The sequence below is a fragment of the Lissotriton vulgaris genome, chromosome 2_1 (assembly GCF_964263255.1).
Source record: "Lissotriton vulgaris chromosome 2_1, aLisVul1.2, whole genome shotgun sequence".
Classification (NCBI taxonomy): domain Eukaryota; kingdom Metazoa; phylum Chordata; class Amphibia; order Caudata; family Salamandridae; genus Lissotriton; species Lissotriton vulgaris.
Genome location: NC_141687.1, coordinates 1,317,721,200 through 1,317,733,332, shown reverse-complemented (window position 1 = coordinate 1,317,733,332; position 12,133 = coordinate 1,317,721,200). Strand labels below are relative to the sequence as shown.

General features: G+C 43.9%; 1 protein-coding gene across 1 annotated transcript in view; it reads left to right on the top strand.

The window, feature by feature from the left end:
- Nucleotides 1–12,133, top strand: part of ADCY5 (adenylate cyclase 5) — a 1,577,350-nt gene that overhangs the window by 1,072,206 nt on the left and 493,011 nt on the right. Inside the window, exon 6 of the mRNA XM_086957077.1 lies at nucleotides 7,918–8,076. Coding sequence (XP_086813203.1) covers nucleotides 7,918–8,076 — 159 coding nt within the window. The remainder of the gene's footprint in view (nucleotides 1–7,917; nucleotides 8,077–12,133) is intronic.

The window sequence follows — 12,133 nt, the reverse complement described above, 5'->3', positions numbered from 1 at the left end:
AACCTGATACTTCAATACGAGATCCATTGTAGCTAACAGCATTAATGTCAGGTTTAAACAAGTCAAGATTAGGAAATGTTTTGTTCCAATTTTCATTTCCTATTAGGGTGAAGGGGGAACCAGAGTCAGCTAAAACAATAAAATCTTTACCACCAATAATCACATTACACTCAGGCATGACAATGGGATCAGCGTCAATGCTTCCATCACTAGTAACACTGGAAACAACTAATCTGGGAGAATCTGATGGAGGTATTGAACAATCAACAGAGTGTACTTGGTGGAAGATTTGCATACTCTGGCATAATGACCTTTAATGCCACATTTGATGCAAGTGGAAGATTTGGCATAACAGTTAGGAAAGGAAGAAGAATGATTAGGGCTGCCACATCTATAACACTTGATCTTGGTCCGATCAAAGACCGCTTTAGGCTTGGTGTTATGCATTACTTTACAGATAGTGTCTTCAGGGATGGCATTAAGAGGTTGAGTAACTTGATGAATACTACTGGAGGTGGAAGAACCGTCAGGAGAGACTTTGTGTTCTTTCATCTCCTTAGCCCAACCAGAAGTATTCTCAATACCCTCAACAATGGCTAAAGCTTCTCTGAGAGAGGGATTTTTAGACAAGAGTTTCTCTTGTACTCTGGGGTTATTAGTACATCTGACCAACTGGTCACGAATCAAAGAGTCCGTGAGTTCACCAAACTCACAAGTACGTGCTAATGTCTTTAAGGAAGCAACATACAGCCCAACCTTTTCTTTAGGTTCTTGTACCCTCGCAAAGAACTTATGACGTTCTAAAACCACATTAATTCTAGGACCAAAATAGTCCTCTAACATTTTTAAAGACATATGAAAGACATCTGCAGGAGAATCACCAGAACCATCATTGATGGGTATTTCATCAATGCTATCATAAATGTTACGACCCTCCACACCTAAATTGTGAAGTAGAATTGCTTGTTTTCTTACAGCTGAAAATTTCTCCCCACCAATGGCCAAGAGATACGAGTCGAAAAGATTTTTCCATCTTTTCCAAGGGAGAATAGGTTCACCTTTTTCGCAGAGAAAAGCAGGAGGCTGTGTCATGGAAGAGGAGGTAGACATGGTATAGTGGTAAGGTAAGTAAGAAAATAAATAAGTAAACACAAGAAAAGAAATGTGTGTGTATCACAGAGGTGAGGATACACAGTCAAAATTGAGTCAAACCTGAGGAAAACGACATAAGAGTAATTAGAAAGGTCGTAGGAAATCCAAGGTCCAAATGCAGGTTAATTCCAGTCAGGTGGAAACGCTGTGATAAATCCTTTTTCCTTTTTCCCCAAACGACAGCGTTATCGGATTAATCTTGTTGTGGTGAAAACGCTGTGAAAAATGCTTTCACCCGATAAACCGCGTTACCAGGCAGCGTAGCTAGGCAACCGGCAAGATGGCGGCACGTATGCATGTGACGTGATAGCGTTGAACGTCACGCAAAGGTAGCTGGGAAGTGCAGGAACAGAACACACGGGCAAAGGCAATGGCGAGGTTCCAGGCTCTAACGCGACTGCAGCGCTCTCAGAAGGAATGTCAGCGCGGCTGCAGCGCTTGTCACAGAGCCGAACGAGGAGAAGCTCGAGGAATGGCTGGAGAGCGCCTAACGGTAAGTGAGACCGTTGGGAAGCGAAAAAAAACAGATCCCAAATACAAAGCGAGGAAGCCAAAACCTCGGGGGAAACAGTTAAAAATGATTACCTGAAGTGGGAGTTTGAAGCGGAAAGTGGATTAACACGAAGGAAACAAACTGGTGGTCGAGCAGTAGATAAATCCACTTAAAAACGAAAGTCAATAAGTCAATTAGTCTTAACGGTGGACTCCAGTTGAACCAAAAAGTCAATAAGTCTTGAAAGTCAGGCAGTCTTAAAATCCAAGGAAGCATTCCATTGTAGAAATCCAAGTAAAAACAACCATAATCCAAATGAGGGTAAATCCAAGAAGATAAATCCAGAAAAAAAAAAATCCAAGAAGTGGGTTGAGGGTTATGTGGTGATGTGGCTTGTCCCTTCCAAGCTGCCCATCGTCGCCAGTGTTAAAAGGATTCAATGACACTGGATAGATTGAAGAAGTAGGTTTAATGGTAAAACATCACCAACAGCTCTCAATTCACAGCCAACTCCTTCAAGTCCCAAGACTCCAGTGAGCATGGAACTACCAGGAGTAAAACAGAGTGTACAAGCAAAGAATGTTACGATGTCACTGGATGAGAGAGGGGAAACAAGCATATGTACATTACAACAGATTTCTTTCCTGAAAATCTCCCAAGCCATCCTTAAAGTATGCAAAATATTACCATGCATCACTTTATTTTTCAGGATTACAATATATAGTTGGCTTCTCTGATTGCCCAGAGTGGGCACACCTCATGAGAACATCATCCTGGCCCCGACATACCAGTTACCTTTAAAAGTGGAGCAACAGGGGGCGTAGTGTGTGGTGTCCTTCTGGGTGTGCTCCGGGCCTGAGCCATTCGCGATATGAGATTTAGGTGATTTAAGACGCCCTCTCCAACTCCATGTGATTGCTTCTAAAAGCTAGTAGGACCCTGCCGACAGCCCCGCCGGTAAGGAAACGCTACTAGGAAAGTGGTGAAGAAATGAGATGGGCACGATTTTGGTGGGTGGCCATCTTGCTGCCTATTGGGGGAATGTAGAACCACAAAGGAGGCAGAGCTAAAATTCCCTCCAAGCCCAATAAACGCAGCACAGCAGACCAGTACTGTAATGGTGAAGGTGGTGGCCAGTACAGGGCAGAAATCGCAACAATGGCAAAACTGAGAGCAGTATGACCGGTTAATCACTCGCCTTCCACTATATCATTACAGCAAATGGAACTGGTCCTGGGTCACAGATACGATCTGGCAATCCCAATCCTCAAAAATGTTGAAGGCCCCCCTACATGCCATGAGTCAACTTTGAAGGTGTCTGGAGTAAGCCCTCCCCCCTAGAATGTGATGAAGGACACACTGGCAACAGAGAAACTATTTATACATAGTCCCACAAGTCGGATGCCCAAGGTGCGTCAGAAACGAGGTGGCCACCTTGAGACTTGAAGTAAGATGCAGACTGGTATTCTAGATCTAAGGAGCTGCATTGAGTCTTCTACCAAAACTTGACAATACGAAGGTGTAGAGACGGAGGGCAGAAGAATAATATCCAAGCTGTAGTAACAGCATTGTGAAAGTCTAAGCACCTGAATTTCCATAATCTAGTGAGCCCTTCATAGGGTCTGATAGCGCCTGGGTACCTCTACAAGCAAATAGGGTGCGAGGGGCCTCCGTGACCCTGGGTGAGACTGGCCATCCTCATCCCCTAGCCAGACATAAAGATTTGATACTCCTAAATCTAACATACCTCGCTGAAAATCAAAAACTAAACAATATCCCCCGCATGCATATTGAACCTCCAGGTACTATTCGTTTGCGTACACACCTTAGAAGGTAGACCAGCGTCCTAGTTAACACTATAGATAGCATCTAACAAAGCCGCCTTTCTGACACATTGGCTTAGAACCTGTGCCAATGAATGAAAAAAGAGTTTGCCCAGATGCTAAATAAAGACTGCTGGGGTGAGTCAAAGGGCCACCTGAGATCTACGATTACTACTGAGTTTCCAGGTGCACTTTGTGCAAATTTGGCATCCAAAAAAAGACAACTACAGCCAACCTTTAACACAAGAGGCTCTATGTGTGTGTCTAGAGGAGTAACTTGACAAGATTTCGATTATGGTGACCACCCTGATGCAATCTCAGAAATTAGGCAAGACCTCAGAAATGGCAGACAGGACTAAAGAGCTCTAGGTGATGGGCGATCGAGTGGCTACAAATGAAGATGATATTATGGTAATGAGTCAAGCACTTGAGAAATTACAGACGGTTCAAGCTAAAATGGAAGAGGGCATAAAAGAGATCTGGGATAAATAGACAGATCTTGGTAATAGAACACTTAGGGATAACATTAGAATTCTCAGCGTCTAGGAAAACATAAAAGTACGGATGTTGGTGAATTCTGTCAGACTTTATTCTGGCATGTCCTAAAAGAAGGCCAGACATTCAAGGTCTCCATCATTCAGGCCACAGGGTTTGTGCTGTGAGGGATGCAACGGGTGCCTGGCCTAGAGATATGGTTGCTAAGATGGGTATGTCACAATTAAAAGACAGAATAATTAGAGAGACACAGAAGTTGACCGCGATAACATTTATAGACCAAAATAAAGAACTTTTCAAGGACATATCACAAAGTACCCTAAACTAATAGAGACTGCTCTCACCAAGCACTGCAAAACGACAGCAGTGACAACTGCATCCTTGATGGACATTCGCATTTGAATTGTGATTTCAGCTGCGTCCCAAAAGTCATGTGATCCATACAGTCGAAGAAGCGCAGGAGATTTTTGACCTGCAATGCGCACTCATCCACCAAACAGGAAGATTAAAAAGACCAGCAACAGGTGAAACCTAAAGAGGAATGGGAAAAACCATGAAACCCCAAGGTGATTGGCATGATGAGGAAGGATTCATGGGCAAATACTAGGAACTCAGAGACTAACCTCAATGTGTAAAAGAAAATACCAATATTGAAAGTCATTGAGTCAGGCTGAAACTGTGTAATGGGACAGACTGTGTGGATGCCACTTGCGAACTGTGAGCAATGGGCGGTAGTGCACTACAACATAAATGAAAAGTTGAAAGAGGATCCAGTGTAGACAATAACTGGGTTGAGCTTGACAGAAAGTGTGTTATGTCTTTCAATTGAATGGGACATGGAATGCAGCCTAAAGCGGTCTGGTGCCTTGGAGAGGATCCTTGTTTGAGAAAGGCCCAGGAGATGACCTGGGGGAGCATCGGATTGGACCACAATTCACCATCATAATGGGCTGTTTGTATTCCCACATCTAAGGGTCTTTTGGGGGAAGTAGGGGAGGGAGGAGGTGGGGCAGGGGGGCATGTTTGGGAGGTTTGGTAAATGAACAATTATGAGAGAGAGAGATAAAGTCCTGGATTCACAGTTTCTGTGTAAACATTAGAAAACCTACTTTCTCCGTCTAGATGTTGAAAATAGGTGTGGGAGAACACTGCTTCACCTCCCAGCAGGGTCGCCCCTAAGCATCATGGTAGATGTAGTCCGACAAGCAAGTACACTTGCAAAGTCTTTAGAGTGTTTCACCAGGTGGGTGCAGATTAGTGCTGGCCATCTCTGGACACGTGTTTCTAGATTATTGTCTGTCATCAGCAGAGATTAGGCATTATTTGGGGTTGCTGAGCAGGCTGTCGTATCCTTGGAACGTAGTATCTCTCCAGGCGCGCAGGTGCCTCTCCACGAGCTCGTCAGCCCACAGCGGCTCTCGGGAGCCTTCAAGTAGAAAATAATTGTGGGAGCAAACTGCTTCACCTCCCAGCAGGGTCGCCCCTAAGCATCCTGGTAGATGTAGTCCGACAAGCGAGTATACTTGCAAAGTCTTTAGAGTGTTTCACCAGGTGGGTGCAGATTAGTGCTGGCCATCTCTGGACACGTGTTTCTAGATTATTATCTGTCATCAGCAGAGATTAGGCATTATTTGGGGTTGCTGAGCAGGCTGCCGTATCCTTGGAACAAAGTATCTCTCCAGGCGTGCAGGTGCCTCTCCACGAGCTCGTCAGCCCACAGCGGCTCGAGGGAGCCTTCAAGTAGAAAATTGGGCGACCCTGCTGGGAGGTGAAGCAGTGTGCTCCCACACCAATTTTCTACTTGAAGGCTCCCTCGAGACGCTGTGGGCTGACGAGCTCGTGGAGAGGCACCTGCGCGCCTGGAGAGATACTACGTTCCAAGGATACGGCAGCCTGCTCAGCAACCCCAAATAATGCCTAATCTCTGCTGATGACAGATAATAATCTAGAAATACGTGTCCAGAGATGGCCAGAACTAATCTACACCCACCTGGTGAAACACTCTAAAGGGTTTGCAAGTGTACTCGCTTGTCGGACTACATCTACCATGATGCTTAGGGACGACCCTGCTGGGAGGTGAAGCAGTGTGCTCCCACACCAATTTTCTCCTTCTAGATGTTGATAGAGAGGTATTTTTAATTCAGTGTATACAAATAATCCCATGTAATCAATTTAGACAAAATCAAAATAACTTGCTGAACGAGAAATGAAATTTGCTAGTGTTAATGTTAGTAAAACGGACGCGAATAGGTATCATGTGCAAGATACATAACCATAAATAGCTCCGGCACCCTGGAAACACATTCAGTAATAATGGCATTAAGATCCTTTGGAGAGCAAATACATTGTATTTGTTAATATTGTCACACACCTGTTGCATTTTGATGTTGTTTTTAAAACTACGTATTATAATGGCTACATAATAAAAGGTCAAGGCAGAAAAAATTCTCTATTTTTTAGGCTTGGTGTCAATAATTGTATGGGCAAATTGCATCCTCCCTGTCCATGATGTCACCTAATGGCTAAAGCAGTTAACATCGAAGCCGGGGAACCGGTTTGGAGTCTCAATAGGGACGCTCAACATCCTGTGATTCTGGGCAAATCACCAGTGGCGGCTCCTCCGCTAAATCGGAAGAGCGTCGCCCCACTCCCTTTTAGCAGTGAAATAAAGAGAAAATAAAATGATAATAACTCGCGTTATTATAATTGTATTTTCTCCTACTGCTGCAGCTTTGTGTGAGGGGGCGGGGGCACAGGAGGAGTGGTAGCACCCTCCTAAGTGCACAATGACTGCTTTGCCGGCCCTCTCGGGCCGCCCAAAACAGTCTTGCGCAATTCGCATGTTCTCCATGTAGGCTGCATCACAGCCTGCATGGAGAACATGCGCATGCTCCCAGTCAGAGCCTGAGCACCAAAACGCAGCGCTCAGACCAATCACAGCGCTGCTAAGGCAGCATTGTGATTGGCTGACTGGGAGCCTGGCGGAACTTCCTGCTGTTCAGGTCATCCAGGGAGTAGTATGGAGAGACGTGATAAAGAAGCGACAAGAGGGTAAGGTTTTTATTTTATTTTTTGCTGCCTGCTTCCCCAGTGTCCTCCTCCCCCGCAGCCCTGTACCCTCCACCCCCGCACCCCTACCTCCGATCCGAGGTGGCCGCCACTACAAATCACTTAATCTCCCAGTGGCTACCAAAAATGAATGTGTCCGTCTGTTAAGCTACTGGTGCTTCTGTAAAGTCTCTGATACCTTTGGGTCGAGTTTGTGCTATATAAAACTCTAAAAATATAAAAAAAGATCTAACCACATATTGCATTGACTCAGAATGAATTCCCATATTTGTTTGATACTATCCATATTTTCACAAGTTTTTGCCAAATGGCAACATCATAAAATGTAGATTGGACGTTTTTTGCAACAGCGCTACCACAGAAAGAAGCCTCATTCTTGCAATATTCCAACAGATGTACTTTAGCAACCTCTTGCAAGAACCAACACATCACTGGATAAAAGAGGTGCCTCAACTATTTATAACATGTTAACATGAAAATTGTGTCTAGTAATTCCTAATGAATGTCTATTTCACAATGCTGTCACTCATTTGAGTAATTAATAATTCATTACTATTTGACTTTTCATGTTCTGATAATGTTTCTCTTAAAATATCTGTTTTATAAATTGGATATGTGACAACTTGCTTTGTGTCTGCACACTCAAGAAAAGAACCCTGAGTTAAATACAATTCATATAGCTGAGTGAATTTTGCATAACGAGGGTTGCTCCTCAGAAGGATAGTGGCATCAGTCTAGCAGTGAAATTGGCTGCCTGGAGCATTTAAGAGTTTTTTTTTGATGGCCATATAGCATGCTGTTTTACATTAGTTTTCTAACGTTACAGTCTATACAGTCACATTCAAGGCTTTACCATTAAAACATTTTGTATTTATTGTATTTCAGACTGGTCCGTGAGGTGACAGGAGTGAACGTGAACATGCGAGTCGGGATTCACAGTGGGCGAGTCCATTGCGGAGTTCTGGGCTTGAGGAAGTGGCAGTTCGATGTGTGGTCAAATGATGTTACACTAGCCAATCACATGGAAGCAGGAGGCAAGGCAGGGTAAGTTGTCCTTCTCATAATAGTCATCTAACTAGTTGATCATCTTGGTCGGTGAGGATACAAAGGTAGTAGTAGGTAGTGATGCCTCTCATCAACCTGGCTGCAAAAGTGACAGCTCTGGCAGCAAACCCTGGCCTTAAATGTGACAGGTCTAATCTGGAAATTTGACAAGTCTAGTCTTAAACTTCTGTCTGGAAATTTGACAGCTCTGGCAGGAAACCCGGGCCTTAAATTTGACAGGCCTGGGCGCAGACTGTTGGTCTTAAACAGGCCTGGTTTTTACAAGGGGGTGACATGTAGGGATATTCCCAAGAAGTAACAGAGAGGCATCACTACCTACTACTAAAGGTGTCTATAAAATATGCTCCACGAACTTCATTGATTCAAGGTGCTCAGTTCCGGATGACAAAATAGACAAGTAGGCACCGGCCTATGGGCTTCACTACTTTTTGGAGCCCCGGAACAACGGATCAAAATAATATTGATTTGATCTCATGTTGATTTACTAAGCAAGAAGCTCGACGGGGCCTAACTAGTCATGTCTCTAATTCTAACAGGAATGATAGTGGTGGCATCACAATGGAAGTTTGCTGTCTCATAGGGTTGTCCACCCTTTCAATGAAGCTTCAGATATTTGTAATCTAATGATGCTCTCATCGCTCGTGTTATTAAAGCTGGTACTTGTGGGATTGATTGGACAGCTGGACTAGTAAAAGTCATTGATATACATATGAAGGCTTCATAGGAGGAGGTGATTAGGGGTCCTCCCAGTGGCACGCTGCCTGGAAAACTTGTTGTAAAACTTGCAAGGAAAAAAATTAAACGGCAAAAATGATATGACTAATGATTTACCATTATATAGTTAGAGTAATAATGAAGCAAACCTATTAAATATCGTGAAGTGTATTTTTGTTGTTAATGATTTATATAGTTTAGTAGTAGCATTTGGGTAATGGCTAGGAATAGGTACATGGTTAGAATGAGGTAGTTTTATGGTTATGCTTAGACCACGGTTTGTGGTTGAGGTTAGGGTTTTTGTTAGAGTTGTAGTTTCACTTAGTAGAGTAATAATTGTATAAAAGGCTAGTTTGAAGGCAAGTGCTGGTACTTGACATAGCCCTGGTTTTGTGTTAGGGCTGTTGGTTTCGTTGAGGGCTTGGTTTATGAAATGTGTTTCGGATCTTGAAGAGGATTGGTTTAACTCTGGTATTTATTGTGATGGCTTCATGATAATTGTCAAAGTAATTTAAAATGCACTTTTATTTGACCTGTTAGTTGTTGAAACTTTTGTGCCCCAAAGTTATCCCAGATTCTGCCGTGGAGGGGGACGCTGTCATAAGTTCTTGGCTTAGGAGAGTGGTGGACTCAATAGCTCCCAATACGGCCTGTAAAAAGGCTACTACTAACTGCTCAGCATGCTGGTTCTCGCATATTCTCAAAATACATAAGAATGAAAATATGTAGGAAAAATGGCAATTGGTGACAATCATTTGTATTTTTTTGCCCAGATGGCCGATTTACCAAAATAATTTATCATTAAGTCCGTCAATGAAGAACCGGGTTTTAGAACCCAGCAGCGCCAGGGAAAACGCTCGAAGTGTTCGGATTCCCCTGCCTCCGCAAACAGAGACACGGGACACTTCTCGATGACGTCAAAGACCAAAGTTTATTGGCTGCAACCAGGAACAGAGATCTACGAAGCACAACACGGGTGGTTCGCTAGAGACTGCACAATTTCAATGAGCGGAGCATGGTCTTTTATGCCAAAAATCACATTCCAAAGTAGCATCGATTACACACAAACTAACCAATGACAGTGCGACATTTCAAAAGTAGCGCATGACGACAATCCGATTTTCCGTTGTCCAGCCCACCAGAAATGACCAAGCACATTCCGATATCCTGTTGGATCAGGCCGGACAAACCCATCATAAAACCTCAACCCAAATCAGTGATTATGTCGTAAAGGAAAGAGCAGAAACAGACGAGAAGTGAGATAGAAAGGTGGGTGCAGTGTATTGTAAATTCGGCAATGTCCTGCTCTTTGATCTTTATCTGACCAGCTGCTTAACAAGGAACTGGCTCAGCGAGGTCAGCCTCGGGCAAGGGAGTCAGTTCGGCCAGGTCATTCAGAAGTCAGCTAAGGTGTACGTGTCCCAAGGACTCGCTCGACCGCAGTCATCGGCCTATGTGAGGGCAACCACACAAAATGGCTGCCATCCACAAAATGGAACCTGAGGGTTCAAACAAAATCCCTGAATACGTAGTGTTCTCATTGATCGATTAAGACAAAAACACTCGTACACACCGCACTCGTGATTTGCGGTCCGCTGACACCAAAATCATCTATTTCCGACAACCTTTATTGAACGGGTTCGGAATCACCGAACCACAGACCCTCAAACTACGGAACTACAGACCCTCCTTTTGCCCTTACATAGGCAATAAACCCAAACCCATGTCAGTCTGAATCTAGGTCTATCTTCATCAGATCATCGATATGTTGCTGTAGCATCATCCTAGTACTTAGTACCTCTCTCTGGACAGGTCTCCTCGCACACGAAGTAGCACAGAGGCCACAAATAGCAGGAGCACACTGTACACAGAGACAGAACAGGAAAAGGATAGCTAAGACCATCCCAATGACCATCAGAATCTTCCATCCCCACGTGGATATCAATCCCCAAAACCATCCCATCAACGACCAATCTCCTTTATCTATGTGTACAGAATCGGAGATCTTATGTAACTTGGAAATGGCCTGGAAGACTGACGGAGCATTGTCTGGAATGAAAACGAAGCAGCTCGATTGAATCAGTTTACATACTCCACCTCTGTCTGCAAGTATGACGTCAAGAGCAACTCTATTCTGAAGTGTCCTAAGTCGATCCGACTGAAGCTCAGCAGTCAAGTTACTAAGGGCACCGGCAGTTTCGACTATGGTGGACTCAACCACTCTCGTCAACTGGCGAATGTTCCTGCTGTTAGCCATCGGTCCCCAGAACGGCAGAAAACCCTTAAAGAAATCTCCCAACTCTTGCCCTGCGGTATCTTCCTGACTGAAGACACCTCTAGCAACTCTCGTCTTATGGTAATCTGCCGCAGCTGTAAAAGTGGGGGGCAACAGGAAAGAAACAAAACATGTGCCCGAAAAGTCAGGGGGCAACCATGTATATGCTTTGTCGTAGAAAACAAAATAAGTACCCTTAGCTGCTAGAAACGCTGGGGAAGTCTGAGAAGTAAATACATAAGTCTCAGTGCAGATACTCTTATCTAACTGAGCTTTCGGATTCTTGCCATTACCCTGCAGACAATAGCGACCCTGATGGGGCACTATCCAAATCGGTGGAGAACTTTTCGCTCGCTGGTTAACACTCAGACTAACTCTATATCCAGTAAGGTCCCAACCACTATATGGTTGTTTCTCATCTTTTGGAATAGTATTGACTGCATTAGTCCCTTTAACCATGTCGACTATGCCTCTAGCTAAAGCACTATTCTTCGGATTGTCTTTCGGTGAACGTAGGGGATAGACACTATGGGCATAGATGAACATCGTTCTATATGCCCAAATAGAACCATTAAGGCTGAAGGGCAAAACCAAATACGGAATACCTTTACCGGCAGTATGGGGCATTAGGCCACAAATCCAACAGTTTGTCGTGTTCATGACTAGCTGGTGTTGGTGCAAAAGTTGAATAAAAGAATTATTGGCAAATTCCAATCTTCTAACTACTTCATGTTAGGGCAGAGGGTGAAAAGAATGAGAAGAAATAGTAGGTGGAGGTGTAGGTTGCACAGTGGGAATAAACGTCACTTTAAAAGAGAATGTCACATAACCAATTAAAAATATCATTAAACTCGGTAGCATAAATAAGCACAATATCAAAAATCTTTTTCGTGTCATTAGTTTGTATATGTTGCTCTTAAAGCTTATTGTCTCTACAGGTCTCTCCAACTCGAAGAACTCCTTCCTCACTAAATATGCTGCTCGCGGTGGTAGGGTGTTCTATGCTAAGGAATGCCTCTGTCAGCCCAGGGCAACTCCCTTAGGCCA